The sequence below is a fragment of the Amphiura filiformis genome, chromosome 19, assembly GCF_039555335.1.
Source record: "Amphiura filiformis chromosome 19, Afil_fr2py, whole genome shotgun sequence".
Classification (NCBI taxonomy): Eukaryota; Metazoa; Echinodermata; class Ophiuroidea; order Amphilepidida; family Amphiuridae; genus Amphiura; species Amphiura filiformis.
The window spans coordinates 59071972-59099770 of record NC_092646.1 but is presented as its reverse complement, the minus strand read 5'-3'; the positions used below and the strand labels follow the sequence as shown (position 1 = coordinate 59099770).

Here is a 27799-nt window from a genome sequence, read left to right as displayed (position 1 = left end):
AACATTTTCTTGACATTTGAACGAGGCAAATATAAGTACAAAAAAGAGAGCAGAGTAAGACAATTCATAACATTAATTTATTGTTCATTGTGTAAATAACATAATTACGGTTTATCCCAAACAATCCATCGACGGTTGACAACTTTAACATCACCTCATTACCACTAAAACTGAAATGGTAAATCATAGTGACTGGGCTGGGTTATTAAATTTGCATTTAAGAAGTTTAAACGATTTTAAACTGACTGATCACGCTATTTGCTTAAAGCCATAATGTATGATTTCGGTCAAATTTTAATTTTGTTATTCTTTGCCAACGAACGTTTTCTGCTCATTTTAAGAAAAATAATGAGATAAAACGACGGGTAATCACTTAGCCGGTTAACTGTGGCGGTCTATAGGGGAATTTTCGAATAAAACCGGGAATCCCCGGTTTAAATTAAAAAAAACTCTTAAATTTGACTGTAACTTAATACTTTAGACTTAATCTTCACAGGTTTTTGGTGTTACAATGGTGCAAAAAGTAGAAATTCAAATAAAAATTGAGGGCAAATCACACATTATTGCTTTAACTAAACTCAATGTAAGCTTACAGACCTGTACATCACCATGTATGACAAATTATGTAAGAGTACAGACTAGAAATCAAAGTTCATTAATATATTCCATTTCCTCACATAAAATATTCTACTACTAAGAAATTGTTACTTCTTTTTGTTTTGCTGCTCATGCTCATGCTCGAAAAGGTAATACCCTGTTGAGCATTCATAACTTTGAGGCAAGAATACATACTGTGCGTAAATTTGAAAAAAAGAATAACATTGCAATTAATTATTTATACCATGACATACCTTGGTTTCTAAATATCTGATCTCGTTTTTGTGTCTATAGTTATCCGTCTTGTTTCAATGCTGCTGCTTACAGAAGCTGTACTAAAGCTAGTAAAGAGCTAATCATTAAAATCCTATAAAAAGTTATATGCCTTTTCTTCACATAATTAACATCAATCTTAAGCCTAGCATCATGATATCAAAGCTAATAGTATGATGGTGCTCGTTTATGGACGGTTTAGAATAAGTTTAGTTACATTTCGGAGCGGTATACGTATGCCTACACTATGTACCAAAGAAACTAAGCGTATTAACATAAATAACAAAACAAATTTTACAAATAAGTTTGATATGAAACATTCAATAAAGGATACACAGACATAATTGCACTAACTAATCTTACTACATATTTTGTTAATCTTACACCTACTCTACTTTAGAAAACCAGACGCTACAAGGCTGAGTAATAACGCCGATATTCCAGTAGTTAGATGAGTAGAATCATTCAAGGTGAATTTATATTTGCGAGGTTTGGTCTTACTTTCCATCCATTTACGAGCCTTCTCACTCACACGTGGTCCCATCAGATCACGGACTCGCTTATTGTAAGCATTGTAGTGATCAAGCTGTAAAAGAAATGTTAGCCATTATTAGATGGTAACGATGATATCGATGGCAAATTTACCTACGACGAGCAACTTTTATAGTTTTTCATTCTTAAACAACGACACGCGGGTACACGTTAATTATCATTGGCCCATTTTGCCATTAATGGACGCGACAATCAGTCGCAGATAGGGCGGAGCGCTGAACTCTTGTAGGTAACTCGCCCAATGGTCGTAAGTACAAGAACAAGAACACTTGACAGCCGCTATAGTTTGAAAGTGTTACTACACCTTAAGAATAAGTGACACCGCCTTAACCATTATCTGGACCGGAACAGCGAAGATCGCATCAACCCTTAACTTTGAAACACTTAAACGTTAAAATTTAAGAATAGTTTGCGTATGACATTTTGTCAACTAGACCAAAAATGCCGTACAGCGTAGGTCAGCAACCAATCACGCCGTGCCTTTGCCCTGACGTCAGACGCAAACTAGTCTTTTTAATTCGCTCTTCTATTATACCCATTCTAATATTTCAAGTGTAATGTACATTGTCAAGTATCTAATTTGACAACCGTTACAGTTCGCCTACCTGTTTGGGGCTCATAAGCGAGAAGTCAATCAAGTTTGGTTCAAGCGGTACAGCGGTGATCATTTCAAACGTCATGTATGTCCAGTTATTAAATTTATACTGCAAGTAGAAAAAAGGGCGTGGTCAAATGTTGTTATTGTGAATCATGTACGTCATGTACATAAATTCTCCATATCAGTCTTGATTTGTCAATTAAAATACATAAATACAAAACCCACCTAAGTCCATATGAAGTGATTTTGAAAAAAAAACCTGTGCATCATTTTAATTCCTTCAATTAGATTTACCTGGTCAATATGGTAAGTTTTACATGCAAATGAGTGGGTTAAACTGTATTAGGTATGACGATTAGCATTTCAAGGACTTCGTGGGGGGTTATTTTAAATACTGGACTTGGGTGGTTTTTTTTAATCATATACAAAGACAACAATGTTGGAATGAGATTACCACTAGTAAGATAATACAAAATAAAGTATAATGTTGATGTTTATTAAACCCATTTTTTTCTCAAAAGTCACTCTCCAGCAATGAATGTGTTACAAGCGGACTTTTATACATACTGGATTTCAATCAATGTGTTACAAGACTCAAATCATGGACCTGGGTGGTTCTTTCATACATGCTATTTTTCACATGCTCAATAGACACAAAGGATGAATTTGAGTTGTTTTTTCATACATATGACAGGCCTATGTATAGCAACAATTTCCCATGCTTAACTCAATTTGGCCACAGTATGGACTTGGGTGGGTTTTGTATTCATATATTCAATTATTTGTTATACATACCTAGAACATAGTTTTAAATTCTATAGCATTTTAACAGCAAGAGCAAGACTTACCATTGTTTCTGCCTCCACAACTTCCACGATGTCTTCTATACGTACTCCGAATTCTCCATCAGCATAGTATCCGGGCTCTATAATTGGTTAATATTTGACATAGATGTTGTTAGGAGGTGCGTGTAAAACAATTTTATTACTACGTTATAAGAAAATTATTTTGTAATGTATTTAATCTTGAAAATTTAAACCAATTACGGCCAATACGTGGAGTGTGCATAATGATTATATATTGAGACAACGATCTAAATGGGTTGGTATAATGGTAACATATATGTTAAAATACTAAGGGGCTGTGCAATAATTATGAGCCCGGGGGTAAAATTTCCAAACAGCCCGCCAAATTGGCTTGCCCCCCCCCCCCCTTCTCGGCGTGCCAACAAATTTTTGCGCCTCCTCCCTTTGCACATGCCAAATTTTGGAGGTCCCAATTTGCAAAACTTAAATGGTATTATGTTGCTAGTTGCTATGTTGCAGGAAAATTTACATATTAAAGCGTTTTCCTAAACCTTTTTAGAGTGTTTTAAGTAAAGGGTGCCCCATGAATGTGTGCAAAAATCGGTTCCCCGGCTCGCCAAAATGTCTTATCCCCCACTTCATCCTCCCACCAGGGCGCATAATTAATGCCCTTGTAACCAACATTGATTAGTTCTTTTTCGCAAGAATGTGGGAATCACATCAGATTCAATTTCAATGAAAGCATATTTTCATTGTTGCCGTCAGTGGATATTGAAATCGACGTCCAATGGCGCAACGTCCATGACAGTAAACAATTATATGATATCATTCCTAGTTATAATTATGAAAAATCTTGACTTGAACACTGTGAGATACTAAAGTCATATAAAAAGACAGTGATAAAAAGAATTTATCGCGTCTGATGTCACTGTCAATTACGATCCTTGATTTGTTTACACAGGTTAATAGCGTGTAAAAGGAAGGCCGATTTATCTGGTGCCGATCGGAGAAAAGGAATAGCAGAAGAAAATGGCGAAAAATTACGTACTTTTACCATGCAAAAAGCAGCTTTTCTAGGCATTGTTGACATGGTGCCTTCGCGAAAGAAAGTTTCCTACTATAAGGACTTTTGAGATGGTTTGTATGTTTGAAGGTGCAAAATTAACAATAAGGCGCCCGGTTATACCGCCGCAAGTCATCATCACGACACTTGTAAACAAACCGTGCTCGAGTTTGGTTGACAGATGACGTCAGACGCGATAAATTCTTTTTATCTCTGTCTTTCATTATAGTCCTACCGTCTGATGTAAACATGCCAATCTCATATGGTTCATGCCAATCTGCGTAACCAATGCGTAGACGGGCTGGACCTGAAAATGTCATAACAATACATGTATCAACGTTTACTTTCACATATTTTATAACCATGCTTCAATTAAATGACTTACTTTACCATACTTACATTTCCATACAAAATTATTATAGACACGATTATTATAGTCTAAAATACCTCAAATTGTCTCTACTACCACACCCAACACCCCCACCCCACCCCACAAAAAAAAACCACACACAGAAAAATATAGAACACTCACGCCACTTGCACAGTTGCATTAACATTAGCCAATGTATATATGGTGTTTTCACGGACTTGGGTCCAAAGGTCATTTATAGGTCATTATTTTCCGGTATGTAACTTGAAGTGGCATTTACATGTGGCATTAACTAGGCTTGTGGCTAAGGGTCGTGCTCTCTGAACACAAGTTGCTCCTAGTTATTATTGTTTGTTTGTTTTTATTATTATTATTATTATTATTATTATTATTATTATTATTATTATTATTATTATTATTATTGCTGTTGTTGTTATTTTCTGAACAATGTTAGTTTGTGTACTGCACAGTAGCATTTTAGGAATTGTTACCTTCGTGAACAGCAAGGAAATGTCCAATTCCATGTCCTGTACCGTGGAGATAACCCAGACCAGCCTGCCATAATGGGTTACGAGCAATAGCATCTAAATCACGACCTGCAACAGTAAATATAACAATGATGTTATGAGATGTTGGACATTTGGGCTATGACCTTTTGAATTAACGTTTCCTTTAGTATCATTAGTGTTATGTGCCCCCAAAATATTCCATAATATTTATTAAAGTTTTTTTTAATATTTTGTCATTAGACATAAGGTTTCACATGATCTGATATTTATCTCTATTTGGAACATTCTGGAAACTCAATGGAAGATGCTAGAAAACGATCATACATAATGTAAACCACTAGAATGATCATGATTACCGCAAAAGTTTCTAGACAATTAAGTGGTAGCGCTATTACAGTAAACATGTACATAGGTGAATGATTCTGATTGGTTTGTGTTGAGGTAATGAGCTATTTTTAGAAATGATGTAATATACCATATAGGGATGATAATTCTAGAATGGTAAAAAAACATGGAACTCTGGGAAATTTATGTTAGCCAGTAGTGGTGCAAAAGTTAATAATTGAAGTCTTCTCTGGTCAACTCAAGATTGGGAGTGCCTCGCCGCGTTCTACGCCAAGTGAAAATGATGACAAGCTTAAACCCGCGACATTAGGCCACAATGCAGGATACGACATGTTTAATCTTCTGAATGTGGAAATTATGCACAAGGCCTCGAGTTTTGTTTGGACAAAAAAGCTCGGACTTACCTTTTAGTATTAAGCTTAAAGTATCTACCTATGTTATATGACAAGTAAATACAACCTTGTTAAATGGAATACTTCATCTTTCACCTCATGAAAATATTCTTATCATTGGCACTCGCAAGTCTTAACATTCATTAGTTGTACAATAGCTTTGATATATTTACCGTACACTCCTGTACGCCAAATGGACTGAGCTACATCAATTCGGCCCATCAAGACTCGAGTGTATGCTTCCTATCAAATGAAAACAAATACGGTGGTTGTAATCATCGTACATATTGTGAATATTGACATGGATTCGACTATTACTCCAAGTACAGAAAGTAACTTGAATCCCGACAAACATGGATTTCGTACAGGATGCTAATTCGACGTGCTAGAAATCCCGCCAAAAACTCCCAGTGAATACGTAAATGTACATCACGTAATGCGTAACACGTTACGCTACAAGACGCAGTAGACTTGGCTTCTACCATGTCTACTGGTAGAAGCCAGTAGACTACAGTTTGTCCACTCTGAAGTACAAAGTGACAACGCGCGCGTATACAGCGCGTGAACAGTAGTGCTTCGTCTCTGCTGCGTCTCTGCTGCAGGTATGCGTGCCTTCAAAGTCGGCACAATGTGTGTACTTTGTACTTCAGAGTAGATTGACTAGTTACAAATGACGTCGTTACAGACACAATATCATTCTTTTACCTTCATAAGTTTTGTAGGTTTGCCAAAATGGTAAGACCTTGTTATATCTGTCGTTCCATCTCTAAAATAAGGAGAAACGAAGAACGAAATCAAGATTGTTCAATACATTGCGACAATAGACTTCACGATTAAACCATGTGGAAGGTCAATGTTGATCGAAGACTCTATACTTTGAAAAAGAAAAAGAAATGTTTCAAAAAATACCGAAATCATACACCTCTCGTACTTATATAATTGAATACATGAATCTAAAACCCACCCAAGTCCATGGGAAGTGATTTTGAGAAAAAAACCTGTGTATCATTTTAATTCCTTCAGTTAGATTTACCTGGTCAATATGGTAAGTTGTACGTGCAAATGGGTGGGTTAAACTGTATTAGGTATGAGGATTAGCATTTCAGGGACTTCGTGGGGTTCATTTTAAATTCTGGACTTGGGTGGTTTTTTGAATCATATACAAAGACAATAATGTTGGAATGATATTACCACTAGTAAGATAATACAAAATAAAGCACACAGTTATGTATAATGTTGATAAGCATTCTGCCATGTAATATAAACCACACACTTTCCTTGATTAAACCCATTTTTTTTTTTTTTCACTCTCCAGCAATGAAGATGTTACAAGTGGACTTTTATACATACTGGATTTCAATCAATGTGTTACCAGACTCAAATCATGGACTTGGGTTGATTCTTTCATACATGCTATTTTTCACATGCTCAATAGACACAGAGGATGAATTTGAGTTGTTCTTTCAAACATATGACAGGCCTATGTATAGCAACACTTTCCCATGCTTAACTCAATTTGGCCAAAGTATGGACTTGGGTGGCTTTTGTATTCATATATTCAATTATACAAGTACCATGTTCACATGAGTCAAACATGATAATCAAAATACATGATCGTGATTTAATTTGTTACAAGCAACTTGTAATTCAGTTGCCATTATGTGTTATGATTCTTATTTATCACAGCATTTGATTGCTAAAAGAGAGAGAAAGCTTTCATCCATGTTGTCTTTCCAATTACATCAGTTGATTGTTATGGTGTCACTTCACAGTCACTTTAACTAACAACATTTTAGCATTCGTGAGAATTGTTGCATAACTTTACCATGCACATTGCATCACTAGTACTTTGTTCACAGAAGGATGACAAGATCGCCCAGAATCCCAAAGCATCAAACATGGAACATAAAGATCTATCATGCTACATTGTGGGAACAAAACCTAAGGAGAGTCGAAGGTCATTACAGGTCGACGACACCACATTGATAAAAAACAACGATACATTACGTTTCACTACCTAAAGAGAATTGATCAAATATTGTGCTCTCTCCTGACGTAGTGAGTTACTCAATGAATTGACCAGATCACCAGGCTGTCATTATAGCTAGAGGCATGATTATGACACACATGGGTCAATGCGTTACATAAAATGAACTTGTGTGGTATTTAGTTCCCAGGAGGTGAGTTTTGCAGGTTAAATGTTGATCCCTCTCTATAGCCGTCGATTTGGCAAAAAAAAGAAGGTGAGACATGATCAAATCTGTTTAGGCAGTAAAACCTAATGAAGTCTAACGAGAGCACTACAAGCTTATGCAAGTAGGCGTACTTACAAATATTGTGTTCCGGAGTCAAACAGAAATACCCCATCTTTATTTATGGCACGGTTGGTTGCATTAGATGATCTAGAATGAGTGACACATGACACAAAATACATAGTTGATTATTTTGTTAGCTGAATTTTGTTCTCGTTATTGAATTCTCTCCAAAATATCTGGAATAAGAATATGCTTCATATAATATACACCGTCATTTTAATGCCGTTTTACTAATTGTTTTACGTTAGCGCAATAGGTTGACTCAATCACGAGGAAGCTTGTTGTCTCGGGTTCGAATCCCTGCAACGCCAAAGTGCTGTACATGCACAAGGCGCTTCAGTTCGCCAACACATCACCCAAGACAATTGCTGAGAGGAGCTGCGCTAAGATAGCGCACTTGTGCCAGCGAAATGATTCTGCTATATCTCAGCATGCTCAGTGGATAAATATTGTTGAAGTTTACTAGTAACACATTGTAATGCACATAAATCACCAAGATGTATGACTTATTGTCGTTACTGTTGTATTTTCAGACGTATGACGACACCAAACTCTTCCAATCTAAACATGTTCGGTACTTTACTTACCTATAGTGTATGACTGCTCCATTCGGACCAAAAGCAGAAATTGCTTGAAAGCTAAGATCTTGATAAAGATCTTGTTGTCTGCAACAGAAAATCAATCTTTCATTCAACTTTATTCCAACACCATAACATCAAAATACATTATCATACAAATACAAAAACAATAATATTGGGGAAATGATCGAGAGGACAAAAGGTTACACAAAAACAATACAAATCAAATAACAAATCCAATAGACAAGACAAGCCTAACCGCGAAAATAATGGGCCATTTTAGAATTAAATAGAAATCAGTTCCTGACATGTTCAGCACTTTAACAGATTTTTGTACTATTCTAGGAAATTCCAATTGCACCAATAATGAAAAAAAAATACTGTTATCATTAATGCACGTTTACTTATAAAGCACGCGCATTTTCCTTGCGATTCAAAACAGTATCACCATATTTTTTTATAAACTGATGATATTTTGTTGCATTTAAAACTACATAATTAGGTAACGTAAAGATTATACAGCTGATAACGATTGCTAAGAATGTTGAATCACAACATTCGACCTCGATTTCATTATTTTGGATGTTAGGTATCTAGCTTTTTCCAGCGATCCCAATTCAAGTTACTTTTAGTAAAGTAGGCTTACTTGCGAAGTTCGGTGGCTTTCTCTTCTACTGTTGTCTCGTTAAGAATGCTAATATCACCAACCATTGGATCCTGATAAGATAACAATATAATGGTATTATGATTTGTCACACAAGATCGTTTCTTCCATACTCTGTGGAACACGGAATGCTTTACCATGTAGCACACGAAGTTCCTGTGACGCGTGAGTCAAGGATTTACAGAGCTTCAACCAGTATAATAAATAGATCAATGTCTAACGTAGGCCTACTGTCTTGATAACATTTGACGTAAAAATATGCATAAAGAGTCTTGTTTTGATATTTGTACTAATTTTTGTGTAATTTATCTGTAGTTAAACATACCTCAAGTGAATTCACCATTTCCTCAAGCCATGCACCAAGCTCACAGAGAACAACGGAATCTTTAATCTGTCGTAGAAATCAAAAACAACGGAATCTGTGTTACGGTGAACAAGTCAATGCTAATGGATTCAAATTTTATGTCATTTTAAAGCCCATCGATTGCTCAATTTTTACAATAATTATTATACATCTCAGCAATTCAAGCTTTCGGGAACGGGTTTATTTTATAACATACGTACTTGAGCAGATCGCATGCCTTCTCTTTCTTTAAGACTCTTCACGGCTTTCATAAGAAGAACTGGTGACGATTTGATGATAGCTTTCGTCTGTTAACGAAAACATAAAACAATGATTTCATTTACATAGAGGTTTCACATGCTATGAAACTTTTGCTGTTGTGCAAGGCAATCACAGGTAAAAGTGCATCAAGTCAAATATTATTGAGCTATTTCGTGTCATTTGTTACCTTCGACTATATTTATGAATACGTGACCAAATCATCATGCCATTGAAAAGGATAAGAACTCTTCAGATAAATATCATCAGAATTAATAGCAAAAATTAATATTACACATATTCTGAATTAGTAATATGTTATCAAAAACAACATTTTTGCATTTGAATTTGCATTCAAATGTACCGGAAGACCACCCGCTTTGTAGAAGGTCACTTCGAGACTTACTGTCTACAAGCTGTTATGGCAGCACGGAGGTGGTCACGTGCGTATTTATAAATACGTATTTTTGATATATAGTCGAAGCATATTGTATGTGATCACCGCATATTGACGGATATCATCCAACTATAAACCAACTATTATATGACTACGAAGTTATCGATATTTTACTGGTGCAAAGGTCAAATACCAGTAATTTACCATGATCGCTACCCGCGCTTAGCGAATCGTATTTGGTACTTCACGGGTTTATACTACGACGGTGTATAGTACACTGAATGGCGGTATAGGCCTACTACAGCAATTTTTTCTATCCCTAAATCGTTCAGCACATGTTAAGTACATCGTTGTTCGACATTATGCAAAATTAAGAATTGGCACATTTAATACTATGGGCTACAGTGGCCTCATCCCAATGGCATAGTTTAATAACCCCAATTAAACAATCATAGTGAAAAAGTTGACACTCAAGTTCAATTAATGTACAAGTGTATTGGGGTTAAAGAACTGGTGCCTGATAGATGAGCATGTTGTGGATCCTAGTGTAATTTTTGTAGTACATTTGATTTTGGCGCGTATTGGGCTACTTACCGGCGGTACCCTATCGTAGATGGCGTAGCTCGATTCGTCACTTATCCAGATCTTGTTGGCTCTTAAACTTCCTAAATCTGTTAAGAACCTCTCGTAAGGTAATACAGCCACACATTCAGCTGCGAGGGTTTCTGTAAGTTGTTATCAAAAGATGGCGTAATGTCTTTCACAGTGTTTCATTACATTTCATGTTATCATCACAGCTCATAACTTCTTGTTCAGAAGTTGCATTCTAGCTAACCTTATGTCATATTTTCAGAATCTGGCTCTAAATGTCAGATATCTGCTTTACTTTTAAAGTTATAAGAACTGTTTAGAACAAGAAGTTATGAGCTACCAAAGTTGGTAAAAATCACCAATGACACTCGCGAGGGCCAAAAAGGGGGTCCGGGCCAAACTTCAAAGGGCCATTTCTCAAAAACGACATGGCCTATGAGGCCAAATTTTTGTATGGGTTCATTGTGGCCACAAAAGATTATTCTGATGGAATTTCATCAAAATCTGAGAGGGTCACCTGGGAACTTTTCAGAAAATTTGACTGACCCTAATGCAAAGTTGCTTCCTGTAGCGATGTTTAATGACATTGACCTATTATTGCACTTCGGGGTTATCAAGGTATAGAGCCACCCATTCAGGTATAACCCCATTTGAAATTCATACTCCCTATGTCGAAGATTGTCGATTGAGGCAATGTCTTCTAAACTGGAATAACCCATTTTACTCACCATCTGTTGAACATGACGAGTTGCCAATATTCAAATGAGTCCTAACTTCATCTGTAAGACGTCCTTCTCTATCAAACAAATATAGCCTGAAATTCAAAAATAGTGAAATAGTTTCTAATTAATTTAGCCGTGTATAATGTAGACTGATGAATATATTGTGAATGTCGTGACCTATTACAAGACATCTTCTACATTGAGGCTAGCTTTCCCTTTTAAATGGAATATTTATCAATCCATGCTTCCATGCTTCTCAAACAATCTAGAATGCATTTGTTAATGTGCTATTCCAGTTAATTTCGCAAACAGGGGGTGTAGATTCCAAATGGAGTCACCCATTCATTTCACCCCATTTCGAATTCACACTCACTGTCTTCGTCTTCTATAGAGAGGGTATGATTTTCAACTGGAATAGCCAGTTTGTAATAAAAGGTTGTATTTTTACTAGATATGACATAATTGTATAAAGGACAGTACGGTATGGTTTCCATGATGCATTTTACGTATTTTGATTTTTGTAAAGTATATAGATATTTGTGCAGTATATCATGCGCGTATTTTGGGGGGGAGGGCTTTGAAGGCGGCAAAAACGCGGCAAAGTAGGGGGTGGCAAAAACGAAGGGGCGGCGGAAGAAGAAGGGGCGGCAAAAACAGGGGCGGCAAAAATGAATATGGCGGCAAAACGAATTAGCAAATAAAAAAGGGCGCAAAACATTGAAAAAGTATAAAAAAAATTGAAAAAAGGTTGCTTGTAGGGCGCTAGCGCTTAAAATCTTTTTTTTTTTTTTTTTTCTTCACTTTTTCAAACGACCGTGAAAAAAATTGGGTCAACCTTTTCGGGCTGTTAAAGAAGGGGCGGCAAAATTGTTTCTTCTTCAGCCCCCCGGGGTTGGGGCGGCCACGGTACGCCACTGTATATACTGCTGGTATATTCACGTACTGTAAAGCGTTTGATGCTATTGATCAAAACGTTTTGTGCAATCACTATGGGTTCCATTGTACGCAGTGATCTGTATTGGCCCTTTATTTATCTGTCATACCTTATACTATCTGTTGTAATGATGGTGTATGATACAAACATCGGATTGTATGGGATATCCTGACCACGCATGTTATACAGCCCTGGAGGTAATAAACGACAATAGATAGAAAAATGTATTTTGTTTTTTAAATGTGTTGCATAACTATTAAAGGAGTGTTTCATGATCCTATCATCCTCTTTTTATGAATAATCTTTTTGAGAAAACTCTTTTCCCAAAATTTCAGTTCATTTCGAGTTTGCGATGATTATATTGCTCCATAGACAATGTTTTATAACTTCGTTCTGGTACCCCAGAACGTAATTCAAATTTCACGATGTTTTTACTAAATTTCTGCAAGAATTTTTTTTCATAAACATTATGTAGCCAGAGGTGGTATAAAAATCTTTTTTGAGAAAAGTGGGGGGGGATGATTCTGTGGATCACGAAATGCCCCTTTGATCACCAATAAGTAGCGAAAACCACATTTTATATCATGTATATTTTGAAAAATAAAGCTACATGTGAGATCATGTTTTCCATACACGTATCTGATATCTACTATACTAAAATAACCAGCGAAGTGTGTCTGTGTGTCTGTCTGTCCGGCTATGCGTTTCGCCGCGCTGCGACGCATCGATCCGATATATCGGATATGGATAGGTATCGGGAAAAGCATGTTGACCGGGTGGTTTTTGAGGTCATCGGAGGTCAAGGTCAAAGGTCAAAATTTCAAACTTTGTCCGATCAGGCTCAAACTTGGTGGGTGGAATCCTTGATAGGAGGGGAATTTATGCCCGAAATAAAATTGCGATCAGCCGAGGTCAAAGGTCATCACGGAGGGGTTCAAATTTCAAACTTTATCCGATCGGGCTCAAACTTGGTGGGTGGGATCCTAGATACAAGGGGAATATATGCCCGAAATAAAATCCAGGTCAGCCGAGGTCAAAGGTCATTACGGAGGGGTCAAATTTCAAACTTTGTCCGATCGGGCTCAAACTTGGTGGGTGGAATCCTTGATACGAGGGGAACACATAAAAATATAATCGAAGTCATCAGAGGTCAAAGGTCATCCAGGCGCTACATTTTAAACTTCGTCTGATTTGGCTTAAACTTGGTGAAAGTAATTCTCCATATCACGGGAGTATGAACAAAATCAAACCAAGGGCGAAGGACATATGGGATTAGTATGCCCAATTGGGCTTAAAAGTGGTAAAAAGAATCCTCAATATGACGGGAACATGTCAAAAAGTCAAAAGGGTAGTCAGGGATCAAATAGCATCACTATTATACTCTCACAGCTACGGGTGAACTAGTTGTTATAAATAAAAGAACTCACATGCGATTTCGTCTAATTTCGATAGAACTATCGCGTCTGCTCCTTCGGCAGCCATCTTGCCACGCAAACTTTCTTCGCCTTCGAATTCCCAGATTTTTTGTTGCCATGTTTCTCCTATCAGGAAGAAAAGTACATCATTATTATAATTATATGCCTGGCAATATTTCTGGAATGAAGATTTTCTTTTAGAAATAGCGGAACGATTTTCTAGGTTAGGGTATTTTGTTGTTAAAACTGTATATAAAAGGGGTCGACTCGGATTCAACTACATTTAAAGGCCTTCAGTTATTTGCTCAACCGGTGGATCGTACAAATCATCAAAATTCAGATGATAGTGTCATAGATGTGCTAACATAGCCTACTAGTCTTCCTCGTTGTTGTTTTTTTGCCAAATTTTTCGTTTCAAAAATACCTAATGACAATTTTAATGACTTATCCTTCATTTGTTAGCAATTTTATTTGTTTACACTTTGCTGGGATCACTGCATAAGCCTTTAAGCAACGGTACGGCAATTGTAAATATTCAAAGCGTTAACTTTTATAGTATGCTATTATGAAATTGACAACATTATCGTCCTCACCGAAAGACGAGTAAAGATCATGGTTCATATTATGACGTTCACCTACCTGTGTATTTATTAGCATCCAGTATAAGCATCGTTGTGTTAGGATAGCTAGGTTGCATATCCCATATTAAATCTATTAGGTTACCATCTGCAATGGGTACCAGAGTAATTCGCTTTCCAACAAGATCATCAAATGTCTTTTTATAACCTTCGTAGTCTCCTGTTGATAAGATTAATGATTATGGCAAATGAAATTATGTCCTTTTTAAACGATGTTTATTTTATTCAAATAATATATAAACATCTCGAAAAAAGTAAATACTGGCCATTATTCAAAAACGGGCTATTGTATTAGAAATCTGTAAAATGCGTTGGAAGCAGAATTTATTTCTGCGCATTTTGACACCTCATTAATACGATAGCCCAATTTAATGAAGTGAGGTCCAGATTTGAAAGTTGCACTTACAATACAAAAACACTCAGATATCATTACAGAGATTTCCTTCCATTATACTGAATACAAATCAATAGAATTCGCTGCAAATTTCAAATCTTGGATTACATTGATTTAAATGAACGCTGTGACGTCAATATTTAGACAATTGCTACAAATGAGGTGTCGAAATACGCAGAAATAAATTTTTCTTCCAACGCATTTTACAGATTTGTAATACAATGACCATTATTTAAGGGGGTTAGTTACTTTTTTTGAGATGTTTGTTAAAATCCACACTACCACTGTGGAAGATTTTCTAAATATCTTCCACAGAGGGAGAATGTATTTCAAATGGAATGAACAAATTAGGCAGCTCTGTTTGAAATTCACACACACTTTGAGAAATACTCAACCTGAATCTTCCACAGAGGGAGTTTCAATTAGAGTTGGCTAATGTGCCACAGGTGTGGTGTGCATTTTTTAACCGAATAGCCCATTACGTATAGACCTGAATCATTTCACTTGATTAATTGAATTACAGCACTCATTTTTTGGAATTCAAAAAATATTATCAAGTTCTGCCAAATGAAACATAGCTCAATCCTAATCATTCATTTAGTCCGAACTGGAGATACATGTAAAAGAAAAAGTTCACTATTTTACTAATTTCTTGAAAAAAGAGCCAAAAACATGCATTTTCGGCATGTTTTCTGACAATCGATTCACAAAAACCACAGACTTGGAACAAGTCTAAGCATTCAAAATCTTGAGTATATGCTGAAATTTTGCTTTAATTTTCACTTGTTTGTATTACTTTAATTGAATGGTTGGTTTTAAGAATGAAACATGCCTTTTCCAAAATTTAGAATGCATAAACCGAAATTAGTCTTAGTACAAGTCTTTGGGCTTGATTGTCACTACATACGAAAAACACCATAAAAACGCATGTTTCCAAAAATTGGCTAAATATTGAAACTTGACTTTTATTGCCAGTTAGGACTAACTAAAGGATTAGGATTTAACTATGTTTTATTTGGCAAAACAGGATAATATTTTTTTATTCAAAAAAATTAGTTCTTTATTTTTCTGGAATAGGGAGTAGTTATAGTGGCATGGTGATCACATTATTACTAATTCATTAGGTATCATACAGCGTTAAAACAAACTGCACCAGTCGGGGCTAATGGATTTAAGGGTTACATTACAAAATGTGTCATCTGTGATAATGCCAAACACTGATTAATTCGGCTTTTGTATTACATATGCTTTAATCGCGCAATTTTGTATCGAATGTGCTTATCGCGCAAAAAGGTAACTTGCATAGATCAGACAATGCTAAAATTAAAACAAACTAAAATCACAACAAAATATACTGATATAAAATAGTAAGTAATTTACAAAAGTAACAAGCCAGAATAATAAAGCTGTACCGGCGTGGTGGCCTAGTGGTTAGAGCGTCCGCCTCAGGATCGGGAGGTCGCGGGCTCGAATCCCGGCCGTGCCATACCAAAGGCTTTAAATATGGTACCTACTCCCTTCTTGCCAGTCGTTCGGCATTGAAAGAATGGAGTAGGGAAAGTTAAACACATGGCTACTTGGTAGCTGTCTTTGGGCATGGTTATTCGTCATGCCCTTCGTCTTTAAAAAAAATGTAGTTTTGTATGCTTGTCCGCTCATTTAATTGTCTTGGCATATCAAACCATTTGGAATAAGGTGGAGCATACTCTCAGTTGCAATATGGAATAGGTTTATAAATTATTTTAGTTCTTATGCGCCAGCTCTCCCCCGTAACCCCCACCAGCATCTCACCTTAATGTCTTAAAAAATACCTTACCAATAGATAGGTATTTAGTGTAAGCTCAAAGCCTACTCTAGCACCATTATTAAGATTTTCCTTACCAACTGACATGAGCGTAGGATCAAAGCCTACCCTGGCTCCGTTATTAAGATTTTCTGCAAGCCACTCCCTTGCTCCGACGGCAAAGTTGGGATCCCCTGCGAAAATATAAAAAAGAAACAATCTGAATAATTAAAGTACAGACAGAATTAGACCACCAGAATTTGGAGTACTCATTGGACTATTCCAGATGAAATCCACACACCCCCATGGAAATAAGGACCTACAGAGGGAGTGTGAATTTCAAATGGAGTTACCAGAATGAGTGACTCCATTTGAAATCTACACTCCCTGTATGGGAGATTAAGGTCGTGTCTTCCATAGGGGGTGTATGGATTTCAACTAGAATAGCCCATTGCAGGTACTCTTCTATTTAGTGCGAAATGGCTTAAAATTTACTCTTTACATTAAGGGCTGGGGTATGAACGTTTGGACGGTATTTATTGTGGGACATTAGAGCACATCAGACATATCGAATTGCATTCTGAATACGAATAATGTCCTTCTCATATCAAATAATTTTGATTTTTTGAAATTCACAATGTAATACACATTTTATGGCAAATGAATAAAAATTGATATTTTTGATATTTAACAGTACTCGAAGTAAACTTTATAAATCTGATGATTTATACTTAAAGTGTATGTAGGTAGGATGAAAAGCTGACGATCAATTGAAAATTTTGACCTTTCGTATTAAAGATTTTTCCGAAAACACCAAAAAAAATTAGGTCTTTTTTGGAAAAAAATCCATATCTTCAATATGAAAGATCAAAATTTTCAATTGATCGCCGGCTTTTCCTCCCAGCTACATACACTTTAAGAATATATCATTAGATTTATCAAATTTACTTCGAGGACTGTTATATATCAAAAATGTGAAAAATATCAAATTTTAATAATCTGTCATAAAATTTGTATTATATCGTAAATTTCAAAAAATTAAAATTATTTGATATCAGAAAGGCATTCTTCTTATTCAGAATGCAATTCGATATGTCTGATGTGCTCTCATGTCCCACAAAAAATACTGTCGAAACGCTCAAAACGCTCATTCGAGATCCCTTAAGATAGTATTTTGTTTTCGGTGTGCTTCATGCTTTTGTTGTCTCATCGGCAATATTATAGATCATCGTTTCATTTTTAGATGAATATTTGACATCTTGACGTCCGCATGAGTTTCACTAAAAACGAAATATGGGACATTCTTGGAAAAATGGATCTCGACTGGCCTGTGTCTAGAACCCTAAAGAGAAAAGCGTTCTTGAAAATTGAAAGAACCTAAAATGGTTCTTTTTATAACCCTTTTCAGATCTAAAATGGCTCATTATATCCTTTCCAGAACCATTTTCTGTTCCTATTTAAGGTTCCACATACAGGACAGCCCAAGGACCATGTTAGGTAGCGGCACTCATGGTGTATGTTAGGTAAATACTTAGAGCCGTTTTTTAAAAGTGGGGGCAACTCACCGTTTTATGCTTGTAATGGCCCCTCTGTGGTCTCTCATGCATGCTAAATCGTGTGTTGTAACCCATATGCGGTCATTTTCACCCAAAGATTCTAACTTGCTCATATCAAATTATTGTCAATGGAAGTACTCTTAGAAATAAAGGTTCTGAAAAGGTTCTAAAGCTGTCCTCTCCGGAGAACCCTTAGAGGTTCTAAAAATAACCACAAATGGTTCCAAAACCGTCGAAAATGGCCCCCAAATGTAATACCGTTTTCGGTTCTTTAGATCTTAAAGGGTTCTCCAAAATTAAAGAACATTTTTAGAGGTTCAAGAGGGAGGGGTCTTCTGAGAGGACAAAAAAGGTTCTAGTTAGAACCTTTATTCTTAGAGTGTTTATAAAAATTATATTTTACAATAACATTACCTGTGAATTTGACGAGTTCCCAATTACAATCAAGTTGCTGTTCTGCCTGCAAGAAGTACCGCCCATCCGTGTATAGCAATGCAACATTCGGTGTAACCACCGAAAGACCTATGCAGCAAAATCAAAGACGCATGATTAATGCTTACACTGCAAAAATATTAAGTAAAAAGGTCACAACTCAACAGTTGGGTAAAATATTTGAGTAAAAAATTACTCATGAGCTCATATAGGTCACAACTCAACAAATGAGTAAAAAATTACTCAACATGAGCTCATGATGAGTAATTTTTACTCATTTGTTGAGTTGTGACCTATATGAGCGCAATGTTGAGTAATTTTTTACTTTAACTGTTGTGTGACCTTTTTACTCAATGTTGAATAAAATATTTTTTGCAGTGTAGCAAGTTAGCATGAAAGGAAAAACGCACAAATAAACATAAAACATTGAAATTCTCAGTAGAAATAAGAGTCAGGCTTAAAACTCCCTGCCAGCCACTGCAACTTGTAGTAACCAATGGTAACGTTAGTGTGTTCGTTGGTTTCGTTTTTCACTTCTTCCTGTCAACACATTAATTTTGTTAACATTGTTTTGCCACACCGAGTTTTGTTTCCGCGATGGAAATAGAATGTAGGGGCACACCACTTCATTAACGTCTTATTGAAATATTTGTAAAAAAAAATACAAGAAAATAAGTTTGTTGTCTACCCCACGTGATTTCCTTAACAACGGTATGAAATTCAATGAAAATTTTATTTTTTGAGCTACGGTCACCTGAACAGAGCCACGCTTATTTTCAACTTGCCGAAATGGCTCCTTACCATGTTTCGGACGCCCAACATTTTGATCAGATCAAGATAGTTGAAGATGCACTGACATGGAACAGCTTCCTGGAACACATTCACAGCCCAATAATTGGCACCCAACACCAGAAATCTGTGAGTAAATGGAATAGTGTGGAACAAGACCTGTTTCTTGAAGAAAGTGTGTGAAGCAGAAGCAGCCCCGTTCCACACTATTCCACTTACTCTTTGGAAATAATCACCTGTGTAAGGATCTTAAACGCATTCTCACAGATTTCTTTGCTGATGGGATCCAATTATTCGCCTGTGAATGTGGTCCCAGAAGCTGTTCCGTGTCAGTGCATTTTACTGTTGTGTCAGTTGGACAACTGCTTGGTTACTAACATGTGTTTAAGTAGAGTATTGAAGTAATCCTGTGTAATTTTTGTTCATTTTTATGGACAGGATTTTAAGATATGACCTTGTGAAAAATTAGAAGTTTGTTTTCGCCAGCCCATAGGGCTGGTACCTAATTCTGAGATGGGGTTTGTGTACACTAAAGATTAGCTAAGATTATAGCCTTCTTCTATTGGTATGAATTATTTTTTTTACTTCTCGTGGTGGAAATGTTTTTGATGTCTGCTAATTCGATTTGCAAGGAAAAGAAAGTATGTTTTGCCGTTTTAACGAACGAAAACGATTGAGTATTGCCAAAGTTATGTTTGAATTAATTATGACTTAAAAAGTTATCATAGGTTAGGCCCACACATATAAACATAAACTTGTTCAGCAATCAGCATATCAAAAAATGACATGGTCAAAGCGGGGAATGATCACGAGGTCATATCAGTGGACTACTGAGCATAGCATGATGTTTGGTTGCCTGTGAGTGCATAATTGATATGTTGATAACAGATCTAATAATAATAATGTTGTAGAATCAAAATCTTCATTATATGGACCACATTGAAGTCAAAGTAATTATCTATCCTATCCTGTATCGTTTTATGGATAAAATTGACTCAAAATGTTATTGATGATATTATTGCTATCTTTAACATCAGTTTTGTCTTTTCAACGGAAAAATCCGATTGAAAATAAAGTTTTTAGGGCTAGCTATAATATTGAACAATATATCCCATATTTTGACATGCACTTATAGAAAATAAATAAATTATTGTCTTACTTTATAAATTATAAATACTGTAAAATGACACATAACTAAAGTGAGGCCAATTTCTATCTTTTTTATTTGATTCATAAAATTACATTCAACAAAATGATTGAAGACTGAGAAAACACACAATGCAGACTATTACAGAATGGAGTAGGTTAGATGCCATGTCCATAGCTTTGCAGGAGTTTCGGACTAACAATCAACACATTCAAAAAATACAGTGTTGTAGTGAATGATCAGTCCTTTATCATGTGCTTGCCACTATCTACTTTATAGTAAACTATACATTGCGAAATAATATAAAATTATTTTAAAATAAAATGTGCATGTAAGTTGAGTTAACCCAGCAAACACAAAAACGTTTTAAAAACGTTTTAAATAAGTTATATTTTGGATTTTGGTTTAGGTAAAAACGTTTTAATAACATTAAAATGTCGGGTTATATAAAGGTCATGATAACGTTTTAAAACGTTTTGTATAAAAACACACTACAACAATATTTTTTTAATGTTTTCAAAAAATGTTATTTTAAATTATTTTTGCAAACATTTTTGCCAAATATTTTGTCAATACTTAAATAACACTATGTTAAAATATTTGAACCCAGCAAACACAGAAATGTTCTTAAAATGTTTTTTTCAAAACCTTTTAATAACATTTAAATGTCGGGTTATATAAAGGTCATGAAAACGTTTTTAAAATGTTATTGCAAATATTTTGGGCAAACATTTTTCGCAAAATATTTTTTCAATCCCAAAATAACATTCTGAATGTTTTTGGAATGTTATTAAAACGTTTTTATACCCTTTATATAACTCGACATTTCAACGTTTTCTGTAAAACATTTTTGTTTGCTGGGCAGTAGATTATCAAAAAATGTTTTTTAAGGTTATGAACACGTTTTATACTCTTAATATACCCTTTATATAACCCGACATTTAAATGTTTTCTGACAACCTTTTATAACCTTTTGCGAATGATGTCGAAAACGTTTTCTGTTTGCTGGGAACATAGCGAATTAACTAACAACTGCAGTGTATTTCTTGATTTTAATAATAAGCATGGGTAAAAGCAGTAAAGACAAAAATACAGAACAATTTGGAGTAATGAATTAAAGAGTTGACAGGAGTTATAGGAGTTAATGTTTTTTGCTGTTTCAGTGTGCATGTTCTCACCATTGATGGTTTGGTGAACTGTCATGTAACATGGATGTAAGCGTGATCCTAAAAATGCCTTTCACGGTGACCCAAACTATTTACAAGAAGACCTCTTCTGCATTGAGGCTGGCCTTCCCTTTTAAAGGGAATTTTTATTGAGGCCAGTTTATGTTTACCGGAACTATCAAGGCTTACACCAAATGCGGAAAGATTTGGTAGTTTGCTGCCTGTAGTGGAGGTGGAAGCTCTGACATAACAAAGTCATTTTGAAAATCCAAAATAAGAAATCAAGAAAGTAGACTTTACCTGCTGAGCCAGTAAAACCAGATATATAAGTCCTTCTTCTGTCATGTTCTGCTAAATATTCACTCTGTAATTGATCAATTAAATATTATAATCAATACTTATTCATATTTTGACCGATGGTTAAGAATGGTGCAGCAATATCTTGTATGGGATAGTGTAATGTTTTTCTTCACTTATTTTGATTATATTTTCTGAATAGGACACCGAAAGCAACGGACGAATCATGCATATTTGTTAAGAGAAATAAATCGTGTGTGCTACAGGACAACAGCACCAACCAAGCACAGATAGTCATACAAACAAATACACTGCAAACAAATATTTTACTCAACACGGAGTAAAAAGTCACAGCTCAACAGTTGAGTAAAAAATTACTCAACATTGAGCTCATATAGGTCACAACTCAACAAATGAGTAAAAATTATTCAATGTTGAGTAATTTTTTACTCATTTGTTGAGTTGTGACCTAATATGAGCTCAATATTGAATAATTTTGTGCTCAACTGTTGAGCTGTGTCCTTTTTACTCAGTGTTGAGTAAAATGTTTTTTAGAGTGTATGTTGTGCACAAAAAGTATCCGCACACTAAAAACAAAAGCAATATCTTAAAGACACTAAACCTAAATTACCAAATAAAGTAATCTATAGTTTGTTCTGCGTATTTTGATACCTCATTCGGCACAAGGCGACTTTATTCCCTCAAGCTACACCAGTTTAAATAAAGAAGAGGGCATTTTAAAAGTAACACATTTGGGATATATCTTCTTTCAGGGCGATTCCCGCCGGCTATTCTAACGGGCTCATTATAGCGTGACAGATCAACACTACAATCGCTGCATATAATTAGCGTGTTTCGAGAAAAAAATCTATGCAAATCTTTATCACGTTTGAAATGCTCTCTGTTTTCATTCAAACTAGTATAAGTCGGGAAAATAAAGTCGCATTGTGCCTTAAATGAAGTTCATCAAAAAATCACTATCTATATTAAAATTTGGTAATTTAATTATTAAATCTTACATGGTGCGCATCTACTTCCGGTATAAGATACGCCTGTACATTGTATCTCCTATCTGCCATTAGCCTGCGTAATGCCTGTAAACGGTCGCCTGTCTCCGTAACCGTATCCGGAAGATACTGGAAAAGAAAAGTAAGAAAGTATAATTATATATATGTTTTACTAACAAGGGTAAGGTATATTGTTAAAGGGGCACTTCGTGATCCACAGCCTCATCCCCCACTTTTCTCAAAAAAGTTGAGATTTTTATATCACTGGAATACTCTGGCTACATAACGTGTATGTACAAAATATTTCTTGCAGATTAATTCGTTTAGCAAAGATATCGCGAAATTTGAATTTCGTTCTGGTGCACCAGAACGAAATTACAACGTATTGTCTATGGAGCAGTGTAATACACATAATCATGCATAACTTGCAAACGCAAAATCGGAATCAACTGAAATTTTGGGAATATGCTTTTTTCGTGGATATGTACTGAAAAATGTCATAAAAAGAGGATGATAGGATCACGAAATACTCCTTTAACACATAGGCCTAATCGTGATTCAGGTGACATTGTACACATAACAGAGATAACTGAAGTCAAGTTAACCCAGTAACACAAAAATGTTTTAACACGTTATAAACGCGTTTTTAATTTATCAAAACGTTTTGGTAGCATTTAAATGTCGAGGTATAATAAAGGTCATGAAAACATTTTAAAACATTTTACACTAAAACAATATTTTTAAAATGTTGTGAAAACGTGATTGCGAAATATTTTTGGCAAAACTTAATAACATTATGTTAGAATGTTTTGCCTCAAGTTTTCAAAACAAATCCTGAATGTTATTATTAAAACGTTATATACCCTTTATAAAACCCGATATTTAAACGTTTTCTGTAAAACGTTTTGAGTTTCCTGGGATAGACTCCAGTGAGTGGCGGTATGCGTTCGAGTCCCCGCAGTGTCACATAATATGCTTGTATTGTGGAAAAGTTGAGCTATTTTGGAATTCCTGAACAAGGAATGTACTGCTCGTTTGTCTCATTTCCCTGGTCTACTCGTACGAAACTCGAAGGCTCATCATGGCTGCGATGGTTATTATATATCTAGGCTGTTTAGGTTCTGCGCATGTATAGACCCTGAATGATGCAAAATGCAGAAAGATTCGTCTTTAAAGGATATCTTATGTAATCGCGCTAATTCCGTGGCTTTTTAAAAACTTAGCGTTCAATTTACTTTAGCTTATAAGGTGTCAAAAAAGAAGATTAATTTTATGTAATAAGGTCATGCAGGGGGGTTATGAATTTCAACTGGAATAGCGCATTTACTCACAGGCGGTGTTGCGTCACAATTGCGGACATCGGCTTGTCGTTTATTTCGCACACTGTTTCCCATGGTCTGTCCAAACCACAAAAGGACAACTGAAATAAAATAATATATTAGAAAATATATTAAATTCTGTGAAAGAAAACATAAGGTGCAAATATTCTACACTGAAATTGGTTTTGATTGTATATAAGCTTGTTGAAATAGCTGCCACTGTGCTGAAAATGTAGAACAATTGAAAGATTGTGCGCGCTCATATCACTCTTTCTCTCCACGCGGGTGTTGACTGCAGACAAGTTTCAAATTTTGTTTTTAAATTTAAAATATTTCAGAAAAGTACATTTTCATGACCATATTTGGAATCAGCATGAAAAATGCATTAAAATGAGTACAAACAAACCTAGTATTGGTTCAGTGGTTTTTAAGATAGCTACGAAGATATTTTTAAACTTGTCCTTTTTATGATGTCTGGCACGGTCCACAGAGCAGAGTAAAAAATAAAAGTGAAATAATGATCTGAGGGACCACTCCCAAAGATTGAAAAATTCAATTTTCAAAACTTCATTTTGTAAATCGTTGAGTCCAAAAGAGTAAAATTCGAGAAAAATTGAGGGCGTCGCTGTGGAGCAAATCACATAGGCCTATGGCTTTAACCCTAACAATGCAGTGGTTTTCCTTGTAAGATTTTAAGCGGCTGGGGTTATAACACAAGGAAATACGTGATGAATATTAAAGAACGTATTAAGGTTATACAATAATCATCTATATACACTCACCTTGCAAAAAGAGGGGGCAGACAATTTTTGACAGGGCAAACGGGGCGAAGCATGTTTGGCAGGTCGAAAGGGGGACTGACATCTTTAGGAAAACGGAACGATAAAATTTTCTCCTCGCTGCGCTCGAATTGTATAGACCATTACCGTATTAGATTTGCAAATTGGGTTCTCTCAGTCACACATTGAGCTACATTGGAATGTAATGCCGAAAAGGGGGCAATCATCGCGTTGCCGCAATACGTAATGGGCCCAATGGCTTGCTATAGCCGAGAGGAGCGAAATATGTGATGCAATCAAGCAAAATCAGTCGGAACTCGGCAATAATAAATTTTCAGTTTCTTATAGGTTAGAAAAAGCATTAACAAAGCTGGTTTTTGCAGAAAACCCAATAAAATTGAACAACCAATCCCAAAGATATAAGCAATTAAAGAGTTTCCAAAACAATAGGAAACAAAAGGAAATGTTTCATTTGTTTGGCTATATCTCAAAATCAATATTTCCGAGTTCCGACTGATTTGGCTTGATCGCATCACATATAGTTTGATGGGAAATTCAATATTTGATACGGGATCAATTATCCCGTTAATTATACATTGTTACTCGGGTTGTTACCATGGTTACTACATGTATACAAATCAGTTTCCTGCACTTTTTACAGTGTATGAATAATACATGTACATGAAAATCCATTTTCTGACCTCATGCCATGTTTTCAGTGAGTCAGACCGGAAAGTCAGCATGGTCAATGAGCTTATGTTCATTGTATAGGTCATTATGCGAGTTAATAAGGGACGCACCATTAGATATTATCGGGGGGGCTAGGGAGTTTTCGAAGAAAACAAATGCCTCACTGTGAAAAAAAGAAAATTTGGCTTCAATGATGAGTACAATTTTTTTTCCCTACCCAGCTCTGTATATAAGGTATAGGCCTACATTAAAATTTAAAAAAGACACCTTTTGCCTCCAAATTGCCTCCAAAGGCAGCGGCAAAAAAAAAAAAATCTGCCTGACCCCAACTCCCTAGCCCCCCCGATAATATCTAATGGTGCGTCCCTAATGGAATCAGGATCATATTTGAATATACACCTTTTAGGCTATATCAATGTTTTGGTTCTCGTCCAGATGATTTTCATGTAAAATTGATAAGGGAGGGAGGTAGGTTTTTTCCTTCAATATAAAGTTAGCAAGAAGTTTTCGGGCTTTTTCATCAGTGCTCCAGGAAAGGAGGAGGCACTATTTTTTTTGTCAAATGTGAGACTCTGAGGGATAAACCCCTTATAGAGTACCACAAAAAGATAAGAAAGTGATCCTTGTTCTCTAATAAACTGATTTTTACATAATGTTTTCCTAAAATCTAAATCTGAAAAATATGACAAATCCCAGAAATTGAGGAGATAGGGAACGAGAAACGTTACTTTCTCAGCCTTATGTTAAATTAGCAAATAAGTTACAAGAAAACGAAACTGAATAATACCATATTATAACATTTCTGTAAAAATAGATTAGTAGGCCTATTTATTTTCCATAAAATGTTAGCTTTTACTGTCAGATATGTCCCCTTTTAATTTTGAGTCGAACAAGTGAGGTAAGCATAGAAAATTGGAATATACTACTAGCGCCCATGCATGTTACTCCCGCGATTGTAATACGGTACGATCCTTGGGGTGTGTGTGTATCCCGCACGCCGTGTACGTACTGTGCACGTGTTCGACTAATATTTCCATCGTAAACGCCGGTTCCATCGTTTTATTCAAAATCTCGGATTTTGACAAACTACGGCACCTAAAGTCTTGAATTTTGTAGAGTATCTTTATTGACTGAAATACATTACAATCGTGTAAAAACCAGAATTTAAAAAAATTGAGGGCGTTCTCCTCAGCAAATGTTATAACATGGCTTTAAGGTTAGCAAATATTTTAAACTGTTGCGATTTGGTAGTTCACAGCATCTTGCGATATCAGATATACTTTTGTAGGTCCTGTGGTTCTTGAGTTATGTTGTAAAGAGGTCTGAAACAACAATACTTTTGTCAAACGTACAGGGTGTGTCAAAATGATTGGTACCCATCAGTTTCCAGTGATTGTGGACAAGACTACCACGACAAAATGCAACGTAGGAGCTACCTTATTTATAGATGAATGTTATAAAAGGTTATAAAACTATAAATCATCGGCATTTGAAGAGGATCCAATGTTGCATATTGAAGAACAGGCTTGTCAATAAACACGAAAAACTGATGGGTACCAAACATTTTGATACAGCCTGTACATAACTCATTAACAACAATAAATCAAGCACATTTTAAAAATATATGATTTGTAGTTAATGAACTTTTGCAAAACATCAAAGTGTTATATAGATTTAAATAATGAAATAATGAGATCACAAAAAATATTAATGCAAAGAACTGTATATATCAGTAGACTTACCTGAAATAACCCAAATATTAATCCCGAGATACATCATAAAGTTTGCAGCACAAAATTCCAATAAAAAGGTGCAGAATTCGGCTATAAAACTTGCAATCCAACTTCTGCTAATGAACTTCTAGATACAGCCATATACATTTGAAGCAACAACCAGTTCAATTAACCAGTGGTTCAACACTGTTGTGTTGGCTATTTTCGTCGTTAATGCTTTTTGCAGTCAAGTGCATAGAGAAGAACCTGTAACTTTATCCTGTTGTCGTAAGGGGTGTGGTTCTTTTCCAGGGTTTTTCTCGTACCTTGGAGTTCAGTCGACTGAAATCGAATATAGCCTCTTACTG

General features: G+C 35.6%; 1 protein-coding gene across 1 annotated transcript; it reads right to left on the bottom strand.

The window, feature by feature from the left end:
- Window positions 1-55: 55 nt before the first annotated feature.
- Window positions 56-27799, bottom strand: LOC140141568 (xaa-Pro aminopeptidase 1-like). Its single transcript, XM_072163476.1, has 23 exons — window positions 27462-27799; window positions 24263-24351; window positions 22944-23060; window positions 21928-21991; window positions 18508-18615; window positions 16636-16731; window positions 14362-14520; window positions 13735-13848; window positions 12417-12498; window positions 11380-11465; window positions 10655-10785; window positions 9627-9713; window positions 9388-9453; window positions 9045-9115; window positions 8408-8485; window positions 7836-7907; window positions 6211-6271; window positions 5679-5748; window positions 4751-4855; window positions 4125-4196; window positions 2869-2945; window positions 2028-2126; window positions 56-1456 (listed from the first exon to the last, which is right to left on the bottom strand). Exons 1-23 carry the CDS (start codon window positions 27496-27498, stop codon window positions 1262-1264), a joined length of 2136 nt encoding a protein of 711 aa, XP_072019577.1. The 5' UTR covers window positions 27499-27799; the 3' UTR covers window positions 56-1261.

Coding starts and splice junctions, on each gene's coding strand:
- LOC140141568 (XM_072163476.1), bottom strand. CDS start 27,498: ATGATGTATCTCGGGATTAATATTTGGGTTATTTCAG. Junction 24,352..27,461: donor TAATATTTGGGTTATTTCAG/GTAAGTCTACTG, acceptor ATTTTATTTCAG/TTGTCCTTTTGTGGTTTGGA. Junction 11,466..12,416: donor ATTACAACAGATAGTATAAG/GTATGACAGATA, acceptor TTTGAATTTCAG/GCTATATTTGTTTGATAGAG.